Source organism: Pleuronectes platessa, chromosome 17 (genome assembly GCF_947347685.1).
Source record: "Pleuronectes platessa chromosome 17, fPlePla1.1, whole genome shotgun sequence".
NCBI lineage: Eukaryota > Metazoa > Chordata > Actinopteri > Pleuronectiformes > Pleuronectidae > Pleuronectes > Pleuronectes platessa.
Window position 1 is genome coordinate 21972739 of NC_070642.1, and position 21839 is coordinate 21994577.

A 21839-nucleotide genomic window follows, 5' to 3' on the forward strand; every position below is an offset into this window, starting at 1 on the left:
GTGTTCTGGTTGTAGATGAATCATGAAAATGTACAAGATGTGCAAATTCAACAGTTGCAGAAAAAAATCCCATTTTTAGCAGATGTATCACTTGTTGACGCCCTCATCCATCGCAGCGAACCAATCAGAGCGCGCCGCCACTTCCAAATATGGTAGCGCTTGCTCTCTGGCCTGCCTCTCTTTGTCGTCCGGACCAATGGGAAGCCGCGGAACGTTGGCGAGCGCTGCTGGGGACAGAGGCGGCGGAGAGAGAAGCAGGAGGCGGCGGCAGGGAGCGACCCGTCCCGGTGATTCCTCCATGGAGAGACTCGTCCTGTTATCCCTCCACGGGACAGAGACTCGGGAACAGAAGCCGAAGCTGACACCGAGGCGCCGGACACGGTGCTGACCGCCGCAGAGCTCCTGTCCCCGGCCTGGACCGGTGGGAGGTAACGGCCCCGGAGATAGCACCGTTAGCAAGCTCGCCAAAGAAAACCGGCAGCACTTCCGGGTTTGATTTTCAAACAGTAAACAAGCCTCCACCGGGAACTGGATTCTAATAGTTGATGTTTCTGTGGAAATGCATCTGAATCCCCCACAAACAAAGACGTGACGCGATCATCAGTTTGCGGCATGGGCTAACTTTGTAAATATGCATCCCCGACCAACAGGATGCCTTTATTCTGAAGGGCATCCGACTGTGTTTCCGCTCTGACCGGCTATTAACTCCCGCTAACTTGACCCAGAGAAGAAGAAGAGGTGAAGTTGCGAAGGCTCGGACCAAAACAAGACTTCTCATCTGGAGAGGGACAACGGCGCCTCGTCATGAATGGAACCTGACTCGTCTCCTCGCGTGGTCTCTGGGTCGAGCGCCCGTTAAACCGGAGCCACCGCTGTTACCGTGACATCGGAGCCCCGGTTTAAAACACGGTACGGTTACGGTAATATCGGTTATATTCGACATATTCCAGCAATAAGGAAAAACCTGGTATCGATTTGAAGCTCACCTGAGAGCTTTCATGACGTATTGGTTCTGCAAAGTGCCTTTGATGTTCATAATAGTAAACTAGCTTCATCTTCGGCACTGTTGATTTAGTTTAAAGGGACCAGCGCTGGTTAAAATGATAATTTTCATTGATATCCATAATTATCATGATCAATTTGACATCGTCATTTCTATTATAAGAGTATATATAATATGAAACTAGCATTGTCTTTGATACTGTTGATTTAAGTATCGATATCGACGAAGAAGTTAAGGTAAACAATTATATGAATAACAATCTTATCATGATGACTGTCACATTAATATTTATGTTAAGTTTAAAGTCTGTCACAACCATTATATAATGATGTTGCCCAGCCCTTATATGGATATTTAGGACTTAGACTGAGTGCACTAGAATGAAAAATCGCATATCAATTTTAAGTTGTGGTCTGTGGCAACAAACTGACTCGTGCGCTTTGTACACTATAAATACAATATATACCCGAACTAAATATTCTGTGTATATGTCTGTAGTTGAGGCTTCATACTGTCTGATAGTGATATAATTATCTTCCAAAAAAGGAAAGGCACAGATCCTCTTTGAGTGCACAGACTTGACCATCTAAGTAGCTTCATAAATACACAATTCTATCTTCATCATTCATAGTTGTTTAATATTGGTCCCTTGCAGGACAGATATGTACCCATACCTGAAACATGCTTTAAGAGGTATATTTACATTTTTGCTGATCACCTGATCTGCTGTTTCACAAAATGTGCTGCTAAGGATGAAGGTTTTGTTTTCTATTATAGATTTGCCATCGAAGATCAAAATGAACTGTCCGTCACCGACAAATGAGGCGAAGCTCTCGTAGCTGGAGGAGGATTCCCTGCCCTGACTTTCCCTCCTCCTCCTCCTCCTCCTCCTCCTCCTCCTGGGATCAATGACAGGACCCAACTCCCCGAGCCGGGCCGGCACTTCCTCGGCCAAATTGAGCAGGCACGGCCGGTCAAAGAGCTCGAGCTCGCACTGCCTCCTCCGCTGCAGCACCCAAGAGCAATCCTCCGCCTCTCCCCCAAATAACAGTTCCCGATCCCCTGGGGAGGAAGAGGAGAAGGATGGAGGAGTTCTTTTCTATGTCAACCGGACTGGTTTCCCCATCGAAAGCATCACCTGGGAGAGGATGTGGTCCCATGTGGCTGCTGTGCACCCTGATGGTCAGGAGATGGTGGACAGGATACAAAATGCTGCATATCTTCCCAGGGTAAGCTAGCTGTGTTTGATCATTCAGTAGTATCATGTAATCCTCCACACTGGATCTTCTCATGGGTATGTTGAAGTATGTTGCTTCATATGACAGCTCCGGGGTTTTGCTGTTCTCCTCCTGACCTCTTCTGCCTTGTCTGAAATCTCAATGCAACAATGTTCTCTCTGTCATTTACCGTAACTAGCTTTGCAAAAGTTTTCATGCTCTAATCTTCAGGAAACACATCACTATCCTCACACTGTCCGTTGCTGCAGCTCCTCTTTTCAGCCTCTGTCTCAAACAATTAGCATCCTTGCTTTGGCCATTTTCTTTTTGATCAGTATTCATTATGCAGAAAAGACACGTTGAAAGAAACAGTAGCCCCGCACATGATACACGTCTTTGTCTGCTGCTGCTCTGGCCCCTCGGCCCAGATTCTCCTCATAGTTTTCTCGTCAGTGATTTGGGTGGACGTCCGTTGTGTTTCAGGCCGAGGACGAGGACGAGGGAATCTGGTTCTTGTTTAGCTCTGCTAATTGGCCATGTTGTCATTAGTGACCCAGTTGTTCGTCGGTGCCAAGATCCCACGCTGTTGTCCTGGACAGAAGGGATGACAGGAGGACATGTGCACACAAACACACCAACAACAAAAACTACACATACAGAGCCTCCTGTCAGTATTGTTTTTAGAAGGCTACGTGTCATGATGGTTTTACGTTGAGCATTTTAAGTGAGAGACAGTGTGTCACTCTGTGAAATTTATATTAGCCAATTTTGGGACCATGAAGTTGTAAATATGAAGAGGAAATACAGAGTCCTACTCAGAACATTTCAGAAGGCCAGTGATCAGCAGCAAAAATAAATTTTACTTTCGGAAAATCATCGTTATATGCTTTTTACATTTTTACTTGCTGAAAAACTGATGCATACAAATTGATAAAGACACCAAATTTCTATTTCACAGTTCAGTAAATTGTTAAAATGACCCCACAGTTTGTTTATTTTCCAGTTTACTTTTATGTGTCGGTGTGGCTCAGGGGGTAGAGCGGGTCATCCACTAGTCACAGGGTTCGTGGTATCATTTCAAAGTATTCTTAGACACTGAACCCAAATTGTGTGTGTGAATAAGTAACTGGAAAGAATTGAAGAACTTTGTTCAATCATTGTCATTTAATTCCACCTTCATATGTATGAATGGTATTAAATGCCGCTGTTTTACTTTGAAAGGCTTTGCTAGGACACTGTTGTAAACAAGCTTTGTGCGTCTAGGTGTCTGTTGGTTCATCGTGAGGTGTTGTTGTGTGGTTGATTAGCAACCCAACGTGTGTGTGTGTGTGTGTGTGTGTGTAAGCAGGTGGTAACCACAGCTGTTAGACTGATCCATATGACCAATGCCTTAAGAGTATTTAGGAGGAGAAGAGAGCAACACCTTTGTTATTAAGAAATGTTAAATTAACTTTAATGAACTGATCAGCATTAAGGGATTATCTGTTTAAGGTGAGACCAATGGGGAGAAGAGCTCTACACCACAGATTACTATGGGATACATGTTGGACGTTACACATACTGTGGCTCATTTATGCTGCTTTCAAAGGGCAATATGTGCAACCCCCCCCACCCGGTAGCATTTTTCACGGTGTCTGTGATATCGTCAGTAACAATGTTGCCTCTCTCCGTGCCCTCATTAACAGAAAGCGAGACGTGGCACAGGGGCCAAATAATCCCTCTAATAAAATCAGGGTTGTGGATAATCTCCTGTAACCACCTGTACCACACCTGAAGGACCTTTCATGAGTGACTAACCTGGACAGAACTCTTCTGAGCAAAGATCTCTAAGAAAACGCATAAATCTTTTAATACAAAATATGCTCTGGTATTCTCTAAAATGGAGTATTTGAGAATAAAATAATATTACGAGATTAAAGTCGTAAATTAACAAGAATAAGTAATAGGAGAAAAGTCATTATATAAAGTCATAATTTAAAAAGAAATTTGTAATTTAATGAGAAAAAGAAAAAGCACGTTTTTTTAGGAAATAAGCAGCAAGAACTCAAGAAGCTCTATTTTTAAATTGTTTACACTTTAATGAATGTGTCCTGAGCTGGATGTTTAACTCCATGTGGGTTCGCTGGACAGGAGCAGGACCTAAATCTAACAATAGATCATTTCCCGTCATTTGCATAATCCATTGTGGCCCCATTGTTCTGGAGTAAAATGTCTCTGCTCAAGCTGTGACAAAAGGATTTTATTTTGGACAGCATTAAGCGATTAAACTGAAAATAAATCAACAAGCTCAGCGAGCCACAGTCAGGAGAACGACACAGGAAGAGTTCGTTATTGTGTTATTATTATGGTTTAATGTTAGTATGTGCGGATGCAGATTAGGCCACAGCTGCTGAAGTTTCCGTGTATTTGTGCTTGTCTTTGTCTGGAGGAAACTCAGGATACACACATCTTGTTTTGGATCAGTTGATGAAGCTTGTGGACGTTTGCCAACATAGATTAGTTCAGACAGATGTGCTCTGAGGCAACGATTAACAGACCACAGCCACAATTTTCAAGAAGGTGTCCTTTAGTGTTATGACTGTCATCCTGCAGTATAAACAAGCCACAGTGATGTCGACTAAAGAAGTACAAGTACTCATGTATCTTGTAAATACTGTCTGAGTGACTCTCCCCCCCCCCCCCCCCCACACACACTCAGAGATAGACAGGCGTTCCCCGGGATGCCCCGCTCTAAAGATATCATGACAGCAGGAAATAGGATCTGTTCCTCCCCCTCCTCCATCTTGCTCTCGCCTGGTTGTTTCCATTTTTAATGCACACAGAGCAAAAGTGCTTTAAAGGTGACGGAGGTCACTGATATCTGTGTCCCACACCTGCCACATGGTTCTAAAAGACATGTGGCCCCTGAGTTAAATCCACTTCTGTTCTTCTTGTGTCTTCAGATACTTCAGTTTGTCAGTACTTCTTGTAAATGTGTTTTTACAATGAAGTAGAGCCGTGAATATACTTTTGTTTTCTACTGTCTTGTTGGTTACTTTTACATTTTGCTGTTGTTCTCTTTCAGCCTGATGATTTATGTTCAAACCACTTTCTACTGCCCATCCCCCAATCCCCTTCTGAACAATTCAAAACTCGGGAAGGTCATAACCGACACTGTGAGAAATCCCTCTGTTCCTGCTCTCTCATGCTTCCCTTCCTCTGGCTTAGTGATCGACAGAAGAAAGGACGGAGACAGAGAGAGAAGCTGAGGGAAGGAGAGAACAGAAACCCTGTGAAGGGAAAGTAGTGATGGCAGAAGATGAAGGGATGAAGGAAAGGGGTAAAACAGTAAGGGAGGTAGAAGTAGATTTAAACTGGGACAATGGAGAGATGCATTCCCAGCTCTGAACAAGGTGGAGACATATCAGATGTCATTGATTCTGCTTCGGTGAATACAACACAATACAATATGCTTCTATAGATATAGAGACTGATCTCCTCGGTTACATGACACAGAACGCTAACTGGTCAGTTCACTCAAAGTTTGCACAGGTGTTAATTCTTTGACAGCTGGTCCCTCAGAATGGTGCTGACGTCAGAGTGGTTCCATGCTGCAGATATAAAAGCCTTTCATAAAAATAATGCATTGGCCCAGGCCGTCCTCATTCATTTGTTAAGCTCAGCTGCAAACTGTTAAGTGCCTTGCTCAAGGTCAGATGGCAGACTGACCCACTCGTAGTGAAAGTTTAAAATGAAGCTTCTCTTGTGGGACGTTCTGTTCTGAATGTGGTCACGGCAGCAGAAAGATGATCTAACCGCGATTCTCCCGTGGCAGAAAGGAGAGGAGGATACAAGTGAGGGATCACCACACATCTCACTGCCTGACCCAGCAGAAAGCAGCTTGTGTGTGTGTGTGTGTGTGTGTGTGTGTGTGTGTGTGTGTGTGTGTGTGTGTGTGTGTGTGTGTGTGTGTGTGTGTGTGTGTGTGTGTGTGTGTGTGTGTGTGTGTGTGTGTGTGTGTGTGTGTGTGTGTGTGTGTGTGTGTGTGTGTGTGTGTGTGTACCAGCTGATGCAGCCAGTGTATTAAGCCTTAACGGGGATTTCACGACACCAGAGATTATATGACAGTCAAATCTGCTATTTACTGGTGTTGGCTGGCTGATTGGTTTTTGGACATCATGACTGTTGACTGGTTGAAGGTCGACCAGCTGGGTGATTATTTCATTGGGTGTCTGGTTTGAAGACTGACCTCCTGTTTGCATTACGTCAGTGGTAAATACTGGTTTATTGCCTCCACTAAGGAGGTGGAGTCTAATGAATAGATTAGCAGATGCATTGGTGGAAGAATGAGACGAGGATAAAACCCATCAAATTTTCGATAGAGGGACGGACCAGCATTTGTCCTTATAATTGCAAGACACAACTTTTCTTCAGGAACTAAAATGTCAGTCAGTCAAGCTCAAACCTCAACCAACGCCCAAACAGTCCCTTTTAAAGTCAAGCTGCACCAAATTACACACACACACACACACACACAACTAGAGATCAGTCTCCTTAACGTGTGTGATTATTCTCAAAGATAGATTCTCAAGATCCAGGAATTATTCTCTGAGAAATCAGTGAAAAAGTCGAATGAACGTGATAAAAACAAATCCTGGATCCATCTCCTCATCTGGATCTGCACAGAATGTAATGGGTTCTTTTCTGACCACATCCTTCCACCAAGTTCCCTGGTAATCTGTCCAGTGGTCTCTGCTTAATCCTGTTTACAAGTAAACACACCAAAAAACAAAGGGACCGGGGTCAAAACATAACCTCCTTGCATGTAACACTGCAAGGAGGTTATGTGAGTAACCTGATGAATGTCTGATTGGCTTACACCAACATGTGTGTTCTTGTATGAAAAGACAACAATTGTGCTTGATTATTAAAATATGTAAATCTTAGTAGATCACGTGTGCCACAGTTTTACATTAGAACTCATCAAAACTAAAAAAAGACCCGGGCTTCCTCTCCATTTTGTCCTGTTGACTTCCTCCTAAACAAGCAGCGCTGCAGAGACCCAGAGGAAATGACAGGGCTGTGGTTCACCCCTTCCTGCACGGCCACAGACTCACAACAGAGACGACCGCTGTCAGAGGAAGTGTGGGTTTGGGTTTGAGTCTGACTCGCTCTGCTGGTTGGATCACGTCCTTTCATGAAGCCACATCTCTGATCCTGGTTTCCTCCCTGACATGCTGCTTGTTGAGTTCAAACAGCTGCAGAAACACTCTGGTGGTTTCCAGTGCGACAAACCTCTTCTCAGTGTGAGGGTGTGTGGAGGTCCGGTGCTCTGAGGTGGGGCCGTATCACCTCCACTCTCTGGGGTTAGGGACCTCGTCTGACTTGTGCCCTTCATCTGTTTGATTGGTTTTTCCCTGGAGCTACTCACTGTCAGCTGCTACAGACAGATATATTAGGTGTGTTTGTTTTTAGCACAGAATGCTATTCATTCAGCTGCTACCACAAATAACACCAGTGACCGCTGTGGTGAAAGGAGCAGAAATAATTCTACTATTGTGCTGTTATTATATTAAATTATATCATCTAAATATAAATAACCTTCCACCGCGAGTTTAACCCTATTTCTCTTTCTCTTTTTCAGCATCCTGTTCCTTCAGTCCCGACCTTCAAACCGTCCATGTCTGTCCCCGACTGGCTGGTGTCCGTCCAGAACTACATGAAGGCCCTGCAGTATCCTTTAACACGCACACATGTCCCAACGTGTCAGCACACGGACGTCAGGGGGAAGTTAGTTCTGTGTGTCTCGTCATATTTGACGTTTCTAAAGAATTTTAAAGGCATCAGCATGACGTTAACTCCAGGGACACTGTGTCAATTGGGACTTGTAGACAAAGACTGGGCTTTCTGGTAATACTGGTAATTTGGGCTGCACTGTCCTGCTCAAGGCCTGGAGGAGCTGGGGATCAAACCAACAACCCTCTGATTAGTGATGACCCTCTCCATCTCTCCAAACAACGATACTCTGACAGTTATACCCTGACTCCAAATATTCTTCCTTATCATTTCTGTCAGATACAACCATACAGGAACACAGTTCTTTGAAATCAAGAAGAGCCGTCCACTGTGCGGGTAAGTCTTTGATTATTTAATCATTTCATTTTAACAAGATTAACTCAACAAGCTAATTAACAGAATGATAGTGCAAACACCACCAGGCCGCTTAACCACAGACTGATGCATTTACTTTATAATAATAACAATAAAACAAAAACATGTTTTATTCACTCGACCAAGACATCGAAACTCTTGTGGTTGGAGTTTTATTTTGTGTAAACACTGAATTAACTGTAGTGTCTTCAGGAATTTAAAAATTAATTTACATTAATGAATTTAAATTCTAAAAATTATGTTTCCGTGTCCTCTTCTTCATCCTCCCCCTCGTCCTTCCACCTCGTCTTCCTCCCTCCTCCAGGTTAATGGAGACAGCGAGAGAGATGATCAGGGAGTCTCTGCCAATCAAATGCCTTGAAGCCGTTATCCTGGGAATGTATCCTTTACACACACACACACACACACACACACACACGCTCACACTCACAGTGGGCCAAAAGGTTATTCTTATTATCTCTGTGTGAAATCAATGAGACACGTTGCTCGAATGTCTTAATGCCCCCCCCAGCACCACCACTGCCTCCCTTTCCAGCTCTTACAGAACCTCGTTGCCTGGCAACAAGCCCACTTCAGAGTCTAACCCCCAACCATACACACATTCACACACACACACACACACACACACACACACACACACACGCGATCACCGGCTTAGTATCATCCGGCACAGCTTGAATTTTTGAAGCAGCAGTTTGTCTCCCGTATACTGATTTATGAATTCATACATTTCTCAGGACACGTTTTGACTCTTCATATTGAAGCAGTGCGATACTTCCCCAGGTCACAGGTCAGATCTTCAGTGCATCGCTCAGGCAATTTCTAATAACAGGATCCTAATGTGTTCAGATGTGAATCAGACACTTAATGGGATAAAGCTGCTGATGTGTGATATGTGGTGTAAAACAGTTTTTTGCAGGATTTAGCAGATGAACAGAATCGATTTTGTTTGTGTCCTCTATGAATGGATGGTCCAGTTCCACATGGGCTAGTTTCACGGTGGCTTTGCTCCTGGGCCGTCAGGGTGGCAGCTGACACTGACTTTAATTGAGACTGACTTTACCCTACGGGGGGGGGGGGGGGAGGAGAGAAAGTGGTAAGAGCTGGAATGAAAAAAATCAATTCAAGGTGAAAGACGGAGGCAAAACGTTGCTCTGTGACCTTTGGACGACAACTTCCTGACTCAGTTCTGTCAGGTAAAGAGTGAGATTGATCAGCGTCACCTTTGACCTGAGGGTCACTCACCCCAAAAGGCAGTAGGCCCCAGCGAGAATTGAACTCGCGACCCCTGGTTTACAAGACCAGTGCTCTAACCACTGAGCTATAGGGCCTCACCTGACACACAAGTGACACACCAACAACTTGATCTTAACAAAGGCAGAGGACACACCCTGGTCTGCCGTGTGCTCAGTCTGTACAAACACATTCCATTAAATACAAATACTGTGAAAAGTTACACCTCCTGTTTTACTAGACTTGGAAAACGTATTTACAACAGAATCTTTTTAATCAACACTTAAACGTACAACATGTGACTTCGGCCACTAGCGTTTAATGTTGTAGATTCTTTGCTGATTATCAAAACCTCAGTACCTCGTGTTTTGAAATGACAATACATTTTCTTTTTGAATCTTAAAGGTTCAGTGTGTAGAACTTAGTGACCCCTAGAGGTTAAGTGTCATGTTGCAGCTGAATACCCCTCCCCCCTCCCCCCCATCAACACAAACCCCATTTGTTCAATGATCAAGGCACCAAGTCGTTCTTATTGTAATTGGCTGTTACTCATGCATTTAGATTTATTTAAATTCAAAACAACTTTATTTGTCCCAAGAGAGCAATTCCAAATTTATTTTATTGTACAGTTTATACTGGTTAACTGGTATTTGTAAAGCACGGAGGGATCTGATGTTCAATCAATTAATCACAGTTATATCCCATTTTCAGAAAAGTGCAACAAGCTTCTGTCCTTAACTCTCCACTAGAGTGAGGATGAACTTGTTTTGAATTACTTACAATTACAAGTGACCAGTGGATGGTAAAGTGGGTGTGTTTTTTCTTCGTCCTGAGACAGCCGGTCGAAGAAGACGAGTCAAACAGAAAAGAATCAAGCACAGGACGGCAAAGGGCAGAGGGGGATGAATAGAATCTGTTGTTGTGGCCTGTGGCGGTCGGAGCGCTCCTGTCTGTCGGTCCGGCTTCAGTCTCTCCAGGATATTTGGGGTTTATCTGGAGAGACAACAGCTCTCTGTGTGGGTTTGAGTCAGAGTCTCACAGGATTAACATCACCAGTGGTTTGTAGAATAAGAAGAAGGCCTGAGTACGAAGCAGCCTTGAGTAGAATAATAATCAGAGTTCTGTCGAGAGCCCGACTGATTTATTGATTGGCCCAAACAATCTGTTGAAACCAGACTATTGTTTTAGAGTATAAACATTTTTCGAATTTTGCGAAATATAGTTATTTTTGTGCTTTCTTTTTATTTACAGTTATATTCTCCACCAGAGAGTTAATGGGAGGGGTGGGGCATCACCTAGGGAAGAACCAATCAGGATCAGAGGGGGGGATCCAGGACTATTTTTTAATTTTCATTAGCATGTGACATGTGGAGCTTCTTGTGGATTTCTCAGGGAATAATTCATGAATCCTGATTAAAAAAATCTGTCAGAGCATGGGTCAGCGCTGCATTACATCCACAGATAAAGGTTTCACAGTTACCTTTACATTCAAAGATCAGATCAGATTTTGTTTTCAATCAAGCATTTCACATCCAGACATGTTGTTAATCTGTTTTTATAATCAGTAAATTATCTTTTGCGCCTCGGAAGAAGGAAATGCAACAGAAACTGGATTAACAGTAATAACAGGAATGGTGTTTGTATATGATGATGTCCCTTCGTGAATATTTAATGAAACAACAGCAGCTCTGCGTTGTTCAGGCTGCTGAGATGACAGACAGGCGCTCTGACCAATGACAGGCCTCCACGGGCAGAACGGAGCAGGTGATTCGCTGCTGGCCGTAAACGTCCTGATCTACTGAATCATTAAACCGCTCAGTCTCACTTGTTTTCAAGAAAATCTGAAAGATGTGAACAAACCAAGTAAGAAACTAGAACAGCCGTCAGTGGAGCCCATTCCTCCTCCAGCACGGCCCAACAGTCAGTACACACACTCAGAACACAGAGACTATGAAACACATAAATAAAATCCAGGCCCTTAAAAGGAGTAGAATAATAAATCCTAAAGCAAATGTTGAAATTAGAATGTCACTCAGGAGAGTTCATACCTCCGCCAGCAGTCCCTTTTCTGAGTGAATCAGAGGAAAACATAATGATAAATCACAGAGATGTAATCAGACAGGAGCAGCAGAGCAGAAGCTCACAAACTGCCGGTCTGAGACCAATTGTTTATCCTCAGTCTCAGGCTGCATCTTATTTCACACGGCTCGCGTTTCTTCAGAAATACTTGAAGTCAAATGTGCAGCCGCGGGGGGGGGGGGGGGGGGGGGCTGCAGTCAAAGTAGATTAGTTTATGATAAAGATCCAGTCTTAAAGTTTGAAACCTCCGGCTGCAGCTAAAGGTGTTATTTTTAGATCCTTCCTTAACCCTGTTGATTTGACCAGCTACCTGACCAACGGGCTGACGTCTCTGGAGCGTTTCCCCATCAGCTTCAAGACTCAGTTCTCAGGCCACTGCTTCCACCACGTTGTTCTGGGCGTCTACTGCAACGGTCGCTATGGATCGCTGGGCATGAGCCGCCGCCAGGACCTGATGGACAAACCGCTCACCCACCGGACGCTGGGGGAACTGGTGGCCGAGTTTGAGAGCTCCTACAAGAGATACCAGCACACTCTGAAGAAGGTAAGAGGGGAGGGAGGAGGGAGGGAGGGAGGAAGTGTGCCTGGCATCAGTTAAGGTGTGTTTAAACGTGTCCTCTGCTTGTCCCAGGTGAAGATCGGCCTGTATGTGCCTCACGACCCCCACGTCTTCCAGCCAATAGAATGGAAGCATTTGGTCCTGAATGCCGCCAGACTGGGAGCTCAGGAGATGAGGAAGGAGCTGGAGAAACACGGTCGAGACATGAGGATGAAGGTGTGACACGCAGACATACACAATGTGATGATGCCAGTCTAAAGGCTCTGCAGCCACAGTCCCAGTGGTTAATGGGAAACACTGGCATCGCTTCATTCAGAGTGGTTTGGGTAAAGAGAGTGAGGAGGTTTGAGCGTGGAGAAGAGAAGCAGCAGAAGGACGTGCTCACATTACCACATCATAAATCAACCAGGAGGGTAAAACAAGAAAAAACACTCCACAGTGGGGGGTGGAAACGGAAAACTTGGATAGAGAGTGTAATTCCAAACAGGAGCAGAAAAGAAAAACAGCTCTTAGTGGTGAAGTTAAAGTTAATGGAGCATTTATCTGCCAAACTACAACACAACATGTTATTTCATAGCTGAACAAACCAAAGTGTCTCTCCAAGTCACGTCCAAACACAACCTGTTAGAAAGGGAATTTCTGCATCACAGAAACAAATATGAAACATATTTTATTTATATTTGCATGTCCACTGTTTTTACATTGTGTTTTGTGTCACCTTCCTGTTTGTTTGTTGGTTCGTTTAATCTCAGTGTGTAGTCTCTGATTCAGTGTGTACACTTCATGAGTATTTTCTTCTGTCTGACCGTTGGGATGAACATGGAATACAAACTGTCAGGAATAATTCAGGGCATGATGGGAAAGGATGTGTGTGTGTGTGTGTGTGTGTGTGTGTGTGTGTGCGTGGAAGAGAGGCGGACTCGGAGGAGTGGATTGTTTGAGGTTAAATGTTTTATATGACTAAAATTTTGATTTGTATATTATTTTCCATGCGTTGATTTTTTTTATTTTATTCCACATGCACTTCTATGTAAGTCTGAGTGTGTGTTTGCGTGTGTGATGCCGGTGTAAGACGTTGGTACAGTATGTGGACTGCACTGCATGTCAGCAAGATATGTAGGTCAGTGAGTTTGCAGCTGTCACACACAAACACACACACACACAAACTGTATTATACACTCCTGTACGTATGTGTGTATGTGCAAATGAAGGCAACACACACAGACAGACTTTATTTTAATCTCTACTGTACCCCAGAGAATGTGAATTTATTATAAATAGACTTCAGTGTGTGCGTGTGCGTGTGTGTGTGTGTGTGTGTTTGTACGTGTGTGTTTGTGTGTGTTTGTCTCCATGAGGATTCAATGTTTGGACAGTGAGGTCATTGTGTTTATCTGAGAGTTCTGCCTTGTGTTTAAGTGAAGAATTAGGTTTATGTTAAGGGCCTGGAATGCACAGCAGTATGTCAGTGAGGGTCCTCACAAGTTAAGACTTTTCAATGTGTGTTTGGAACGTGGAGAACTCAGTGAACTAGACGAGGGAACGGAGAAGCAGATATAAAGTTTCACATTCATGGAGCATCAGATTATCTGAGTGCAGACGAACGGTTATAATAATAAAACTTGATTTTCATAGAATTTACATGAAGAAGGTGATAAAACATGAGGATAAAACAACACAGAACATCAAGAGAGAACGAGAAATCTGACACACACACAAACACACACTGACCCACATATCAGAACCACATGACCAGAAAGATCAGCTACCTCCTGACATTTTCTTAGTCCAGTTTTTTTCTGCTGATAGTTTCCATTTCTGTTTCACACTCACACACACACACACACACACTCACACTCACACACACACACACCTCTTCTCTGTCACGGTGGCTTGTTGAGTTCACGGGGAGAAGAGAATGAATCACACGATGACTCTGCACAGTCCCATGTCTCGAACCTGCAGCTGAACAGAGGCGGCGGCTGGAGAGTTCTTTCTGCTCCTTTACTTTAAACACTTGTTTAGAAGTTCAGTTTATCTTTAAGCACTTGAAACCGAGTGGAAAACCAACACGTGTCCTGTTCTCGAATGATTCCTGGAGTTGGTTCGTCTGTTTACTGACGACAACACTGACACCAAAACTCTCCTTGTTTCCAAAGTTTTATTTATGTATTAGAATTAACACAAAAGGTGTGCATTCATTCGTTTACATCTTAATTCAAGCTCTACATATTTCATTGTGTTCTCGCAATAAAGTTTATGGTTAAACTGTAAAATGTTAAGCTTCAAAAACTTCCTAACGACACCTTGATTTTATATAAATCAACAGAAATTTTCAGTTGGGCTTGATTAAAACATGTCAGTGATGGTTATGAACTTTTAATTTTAATATCACTGATTTGAGTCGGACTCGTTGTTATGATTAATGATGGCTGCATTCCATTTAGCTGAAACTCTTACATTTAATTTACTTCGTTGTCCATACGCTAATTACGCAAATTTAAGTCTAAAATGCCACTTAATACAATTCTATGTACTGTTGTTGATGTGTGTGTTGTTTGTTTGTTGTCAGATCCTGAAATCCTCCAGCGCCCAATCACCAATCAAAGAGCGGAGCCGGGGGAAGTCCTTATCACCGCGGCGAAGGCAGAGCAGTCCCCAGCGGCGCTTCGCTCAGCGCAGAGACAAATCGTGAGTGTGTGTGGAGCCGACGATGTGTGTGTCGGATCGTTTCAGACAATTCTTAGCTGCTGATGAAGATTTCTAGATGAAAGGAAGTCTCCAGATTCCTCAGGGAGGTCACCGGTGCTTCCTTCCTCCTCCGTCCTCCCGCAGCTCTGCAGGTCGAGGAGAGTTTAGACTTGAAGTGAAAAGGTCGATCTGACATTTCACTGGAAACAAGCCATCATGAGTGTGTGTCTGTGTCTGTGTGTGTGTGTGTGTTTGTGTGTGTGTGTGTGTGTGTGTCCTCACAGTCCCTAATCTGAATTTACAGCTGACACTGAAGACCTCGCATGTGTCTTTGTTGCCGACAGCTCAGCGTTATCAGCGGGCAGACGAGTCCTTGTTGCTTTCAGCTGACACAGGCGCTGTCATTGTTGTGTGTGTGTCTGTGTGTGTCTGTGTGTGTGTGTATGCCAACAACACTCCGCAGCAGAGTGCCTCTCTCCCTGTCTGACACACAGGATGTCAGATCATTGATGCTGCAGGTAAACCAGTAGTTCTCCTCCAGAATAGAAGAGAACACTGAACCAGCTCCTTTAGGACCTTGCAGCTCCCATGCTCCCTGTGAGTTGAAGGTCACGAACTGCATTGTGGGTCCGTTGCGTCGTTTTACTCAAACTGCGTACGACAGAAATTAGGCAGCTCTATTTTTCATGAGGCACCAGCCAATCAAATCACCTTGATGCGAAAGAGGAGGCGGAGTCAGCTGGCGAACCTGGTGTTGATCTGGTTGTGGGTTTTATTTCCCGGGTTGTTCTCTTTGCGTTGTGTTGACAGCTGCCATGAAACGTTCATCACACCCACGGCCATAGGTGTGAGTCCAGCAACTTTGTGTAGTTGTGTAGTAAAATCCGTTGCCAACAGACTTGTGGATAAGAAAGTGTAAGAACTCTCAATTTGAGCAGATGAAATTCCTTCAGCAGCCAATAGAAACGCGGTGACTCACCACTATAGTTCAACAGCACGGAAACGGACACAAACACACAGGACGCTGAGTGTGTCTGTGTGTGCTGGCAGCTGCGTGGTGTAACACAACCTGACCTGGACGACAGCTGCAGCCCGGCCGCACTGCAGAGTCACCACACTCACACACACACACACACACACACACACACACACACACACACACACACACACACACACACACACAGCACCATAATTACTGACATTCCCGGTGTTGCAGCTTGACGTCACTCTGTGATGACCTTTTTACGAGACGCTCTCACAGCTTCAATATTCAGAATGTGTGTTTGTGTTTGAAAAGAGCAACACAAAATGAAAGACTAATCCATTTCAGTGATTTAACGTCAAATCATCTCAGAATAGAATTCAGCCATCAAAACATTTAACGTTAAAGTTGAACGTTAAATATCTAAAAATCCTTCACGTCAAGGATTAAAATGTTTGTTTTGTTCTTTAAAGCTGCACAATATAACTGAGCAACAGCGCCCTCTGCTGCCACACGTGTCGATTAATCATTAAATAATTAGTCATTAAAGTTTGTTACCGTCATTATAAATTTTGTTTATTTCTTTGCGAGTGTTCCATTTTTGCTTTCGTCCTTTAATTGATCTTGATGGGAAAATAACGTCTGTATGAGAAAGTTCGACTTTTAGCTCAATTTAAGATAAGAATTGTCTGAAATTGAGATTATGATTTCCTGATCTACTTTGTTTTATTGGTTTATCTCTGAGCTTTGATTTCATTTAAAGGGTCTGTTGGGTCTCTGCAGAGTTTGATCTGAAGTCACCACAGGGGGAACTGAGTCTCTTCATTTGCTTCTTGTTTCGGCCTCTGGGTGATTTTTAATCTTTTCATCAGTTCAGAGAAACAGCAGAACAACACATCACCACTTCGAACCACTCCTACGTGCTCCTTAAAGAGCTGTTACTGATGTCAGCCGAGCACTTAACAACACGTTGTCCCTGCAGCAGAGACAGAGTAACAATCAGCTGCTGGTCCGACCAGCTGGGAGCACTCCTCAACGACCCCCGGTTATTTTAGCAGCGTGATGAAACGCCTCCGGTGACTGTTAGCTGCACTGCCTGCTGGGAAAGTGGAATGCTTTTTTAGAAATGAAACAGCTATGAAGTGTCAGACGTGTTCTCATCGTGAAGTTCTTGTTCTTGTTCTTGTTCTTGTTCTTCTTCTTCACTGTGTCTGATCGCTGTGATACTCTTCTGTCTTTCAGGCCAGCCTGCGTGGAGAGGAAACCTCCGGAGCTCAGCACCCTCAGCGACGGCTACCAGATCCGCATCTGAGCCCCTCCGTCCCCGTCCGAGACGTCCTCAGCCCCCCCCGCATCCGTCCACACGTCTCAACCTCCCCGATCCTAAAGACTCTACCAGCCGCCGGCGCTTTAGGTGGACGAGACACTGCAGCTCTGACAAAGGTGGACGATGAACAAAAGTGCTTTCTGGGCTTTCAGAGGAGGAACTTCTTTGAAGCTGCGACTCGGAGAGAAAAGATTATTTTATATTTCAAGAAGAGTTTGGTTGCCTGTTCCGTCGACGTGGATCCACGAGCAGCGGCAGCTTCTTCTTATGTTTTTACACACTCAAACTCGGATGTAGAAGCTCAGCGGATGAATTATCTCTAAATCTCCAACATTCAGTCCAGAAATCGAAGGTTGAGAGCCTGAAATTCACATCAATAAACCATCATATCATCTCTGTCGCCCCCTCAGAGGTCGATATTATACGTTTTCCTCAAGCTGCCATGTTGGAGGAGTCAACATAAAGATGTTCCGCTGCACGAAACTCAATTAAAATATATTAATAGACTTAACTTAATGTTAAAGGGGAAAATAACTTATCCGTCCATCTGCCGGTGCTTCACATACCTCGAGAACCGTTCATCTGATCATCTCCACACGGCTCTCGAGTGTTGTTCAGTGAAGTGCAGTGTGGGATTTGATGCGTTCCATATCGGCGGCTGGTACACGACAGGAATGTGTCGACGGATTCACCAGTTCAGGGTTCTACGTGCTGAGCTCGGTTTCAGAGCACAAGTCTATGCCTGAGAATCAATGCGATGACTCAACACAGGTTTTTCATCATTTCTCCAACATGTCGGTGTTCATAGAGGAAAGAGGAGGTTCCCACGCTACTCTCTCCTGTTCATCTACTGCAGCACCTTGATTAGTTGCACTTTGGCTTTCTCAAAAGCTTTTCAATCGTCCATGGTTTGAAAAAGATGAGTAAGTTCGACTCCCACATGCAGATTTCCATCGATCTGAGTGGACGAGTTTAGAAAAAGGAACTCGTTCAATAAGGACAATCAAAGAGGCAGAGTCGATAGAGTTTCAGAAAGAAGAAAAGATGAGAGAGAGAGGATCATTAGAGCACTGCGGCAAACCTCCCTCTCCCTCTCTCTCTCCCTCTCCCTCGCTTCCTCTTCTCATCTGGATACGTAACCACAGCTGGAAAATAACATGACTGAGATTTGTCTTTTTTTTTAATCTCCACTCTGAAGATTGTGGTTTAGAGTCGAAGGATTCGACCGTAAATCTGCAGCACGAAGGTGAAAATCAGCTCGGTGAATCATCTCCGGTACCAAGTGGCCTGTGAGAGTCCGTTCAGTTCAGTTCACGCTCGTTAATTTCGTATAAATCAAAATCAAATCTGAATCAGTTTCTCTGGATTCTCCTGTTGAGGCCTTTGAAGAATCAAAGCTCGAAATCAGTTCGACATTCACGGATGATTTTAACCCGTCTGACACAAACAACGACACAATATCACAAAGAAGTGCTCATCACACAACACAGAAAGCTGAATTTAAAACATACTCATACTGTACTTGGACATTTTGTTATACTTTGTACTACATACTGTATTATATACATATGCAACGTTTACTTTTTTGTTCTATCTGCAGAATGTTCTGTAAAGTTTTCAGTCTGAGAACTGTCAGCTTCTATTCAACAGATCTATACGGCACGTGAGAGCTCCTCAAAGGTGAAGCCAAAGCTCTCGATTGCCACCTGGTGGCTGGGTGCATTATAGTTCAAAACCCCCACCTCCTCCATGTTAGCAGTTGGGCCAAGGTAGAAATGTTGGCTTGACAACCACATCCCGCACTGCTGTCCCCTGACCAGCTGTCCTCACAGAATGAAGGGGCTTGATGCCTTGCTCATGGGCCTCTTCAGGGAAGCTATGCCAACTTTTTAACTCCAGCATAACTCAGTAGAGCTCAAACCTTCGCCAAGGCCCAACAGTCCCTTCAATTAAATTAAACTGCACCAACATCCTGGATCCGCCTCCTGATCCAGATCAGCACCAGATTTTAATTGGTTCTTTCCTGACTGACATCAGATCCTTCCATCAAATATTGTCGACCTCCATTCTTTAGTTTTTGTGAAATCTTGTACACAAACATACGAATCCACAAACAGACAGGGGTGAAAAATAGAAGGTTAGCTCAGTGTGCTTGGTTCTCTCGTGACAAAGAACAAAAATCCAAGTCTTCCTCACTTCAAACAAAGTGTTTGTGGCTCAAAGAGGCAAAAACAAACCACATTTTCAAACATCTGTACAGAAATTATTCTCCGTCACTAAGATTAACTCTTCTCTCCACAGTTTATAAAATAACTCGGAGTTTCCTCTCGCTCTGTGCAGCCTGAGCCACGATCACTGATTCAAGGTGCTGTTAGCAAAGAGCGGAATATCTTTCACATTTGTGATGTTTGACCAGCAGAGGACCAGAGCACAAAGCAACCAGCTCCACGGGATCATATTTGTACTGTAAATTATCTACAAAGGCTTAATGAGGTTAGAATCGGAGGAAAAGCACAAAGCTGCTTCCGAGTTGTTCTTCTCGCTTCGGTTGTCAACAAACAAAAGTGTGGACTGGGAATGTTTCTCGGCCTGGAGAACTTTTTTAAAGAATGGAACCTTTTCTAACGGACTCGTGTTTTACCATCTGAGATTCCAAAGTTTCCTAAACTTCACTAATGTCTCTCGATGCACAAATATGAGCATGAAGACAAACAAGGACTCGACCGCTCAGTGGGGACACAGACAATGAAACACTCGATGTAGCAACAGTTTTTAATTTAACTCTGGAATAGAAACGTCTGCGATTGACAATTTATCTTATTGAATGTTTCCTTTTTGTTTTTCTTCATCAGATTGTGGTTGAAAAACGTAACTTTTGGGATTTCTTTTCATTGATTGTAAATTTAGATTTTGAATGAGAAGCAAGAATTCAAAAAAAGGAAAGAAAAAACACCTTGTATTTGTAGCAGGTTGTTTTTTTAATCTTTTTGAAGGCCTTTGTTTCCGAAGTGCTGAATCGTGTTTCTCAGCTCCGTCCTAAACTCACTGATCTGTGATGAACTCAAATCTTTGGTGATTTTTTTTGAAAATATTAACTGAACACAAACATCTCAAATCTCCTTTTCAATAATACAGATTAAAAATGTAAATAATATCCAACGTTATGTCCAAATCTTCAAGGTTGTTGATCAAATCCAGAAATCGAATGGAAGCAACAAAAAAAGTCACAAATACAATTTCATATTTTTTATTTATGCAGCTTTGAATTAGAAAAATATATTTTTGTTTCCGTTAAAGCTGAACCAAATTCAGAGCAACATGTAGTCAGTATTTGAATAAAACTTCCAGTGCCTCCGCAGTGCTGCTCCCATGTGTTTATTTGATGTTTTGACTTTGCTGTGTAGTTTGGAGGATTTGTGCCCGTGTGCATCGTGTGATCCTTTCACGCAGCCTTTATTTGGCACTGAACAAAGTCAAAGCTTTTTCTTAAAGTTCGCAAACTGACTTTTCCTCTTGTTTTCTTCTTCAGATTTGATTCTGTAGTTTTGGTTTGCCTTCTTCTCGCCTGTTGTGTTACAATTGTTCTGCGAGGAACAAAAAAGGGACAGGCGGCCTTCCGTCAAACTCTTGAGAAATGTAATGAGGTGGGCTAGTGGCGCTCTGTGGGAATCGAACCCTAAACCTCTGGAACAGTATTGAGCTCATTAGGGCTGTTGAGTGTGTTGAACTTTCATGTGGTTTCCACCCGATTCGATATAACTATCTTTACTCTGTTACAGTTTCAGCTGTTTTTATCAACAACAGTAGCAGCATGTGAATAAATGATCTATGTTTCTAACTTTGTGTTTTTCTCTTTCTTCACATTGTTGTGTGTCAGAATCATGAATCTGGTTAAGGAGCTGTTGACCGAGTTTCATCTTCAGACATTTTGTTTGTGACTGAATATAATACAACTTAACAGCTTCTTTTAGACGTTTTTTGATGCTTTTATGATGTTTTTAGTTGTGTTACGATGTTTTTCTGACTTTTTTTGTGGCATTTTGACTTTTTTGTGTGCATGTTTTTGCCTTACTAGGCTATTATACAATTAATTTAGTAAAACATTTAACTCATGTATCTCAGGGGCCAGAAGACTGTACTGAACTTCAACAAGATGAGGAAGACGAACAGAAAGAGGAAGGATTTTAATAATGTTCATCTTCTTTAGATGACAGTCCTGTGTACACACACACACACATCCACACAGATAAACAAGCGCCCAGCTTCTGATAAAAATAATCAGCTTATGTTGCGCTGACGATGTGAGAGGTTGTGTGAGTTTAGAAGAACACGGCACAAATAATCCTTCATTTTTCATCTATGCAGCAGCTTAGAGAGTGTGTGTGTGTTCTTATACAGCTGTCTTTGTGAGGACCGGTGACATTTTGGCAGGTCCTCACTTTTTATTTGTGTGATCTTCAAATTGCTTCGTTTTGAAAGCTGCTGTATAAATAAAGTGTATCATTATTATTAATAATTATTATTGGGGGTTAATATTACACCTTCACATCATTCTGCTCTGTCCACTGCTGCCATCTAGTGCTCATTAACTGAACAAC

The 21839-nt window shown here is 43.3% G+C and overlaps 1 protein-coding gene and 1 non-coding gene across 3 annotated transcripts; one reads left to right on the forward strand and one right to left on the reverse strand.

Annotated features, from left to right (window-relative positions):
• Nucleotides 1-247: 247 nt before the first annotated feature.
• On the forward strand, nucleotides 248-21079 carry vash2 (vasohibin 2). Of its 2 annotated transcripts, XM_053445485.1 has the most exons (9): nucleotides 248-909; nucleotides 1781-2232; nucleotides 7844-7932; nucleotides 8275-8331; nucleotides 8675-8749; nucleotides 11989-12226; nucleotides 12314-12457; nucleotides 14814-14932; nucleotides 17157-21079. In XM_053445485.1, the coding sequence occupies exons 2-9, from the start codon at nucleotides 1912-1914 to the stop codon at nucleotides 17224-17226; spliced, it is 1113 nt and encodes a 370-aa protein (XP_053301460.1). In that variant the 5' UTR covers nucleotides 248-909; nucleotides 1781-1911; the 3' UTR covers nucleotides 17227-21079. The 2 variants fall into 2 exon arrangements, with proteins under 2 accessions (XP_053301460.1, XP_053301461.1); XM_053445486.1 differs by lacking the exons at nucleotides 248-909; nucleotides 1781-2232 and adding an exon at nucleotides 7336-7658.
• On the reverse strand, nucleotides 9629-9701 carry trnat-ugu (transfer RNA threonine (anticodon UGU)). The gene has a single exon. It is a non-coding gene; the product is annotated as a tRNA-Thr (tRNA).
• Nucleotides 21080-21839: the final 760 nt, after the last annotated feature.

What these genes read in the sequence shown, in the direction of transcription:
- vash2 (XM_053445485.1), top strand. Translation starts at nt 1,912, where the DNA reads ATGACAGGACCCAACTCCCCGAGCCGGGCCGGCACTTCCTCGGCCAAA. An exon ending in GTCGAGACATGAGGATGAAG is followed by an intron (nt 12,458 to 14,813) that starts GTGTGACACGCA and finishes GTTTGTTGTCAG; the next exon opens with ATCCTGAAATCCTCCAGCGC. An exon ending in GCTCAGCGCAGAGACAAATC is followed by an intron (nt 14,933 to 17,156) that starts GTGAGTGTGTGT and finishes TCTGTCTTTCAG; the next exon opens with GCCAGCCTGCGTGGAGAGGA.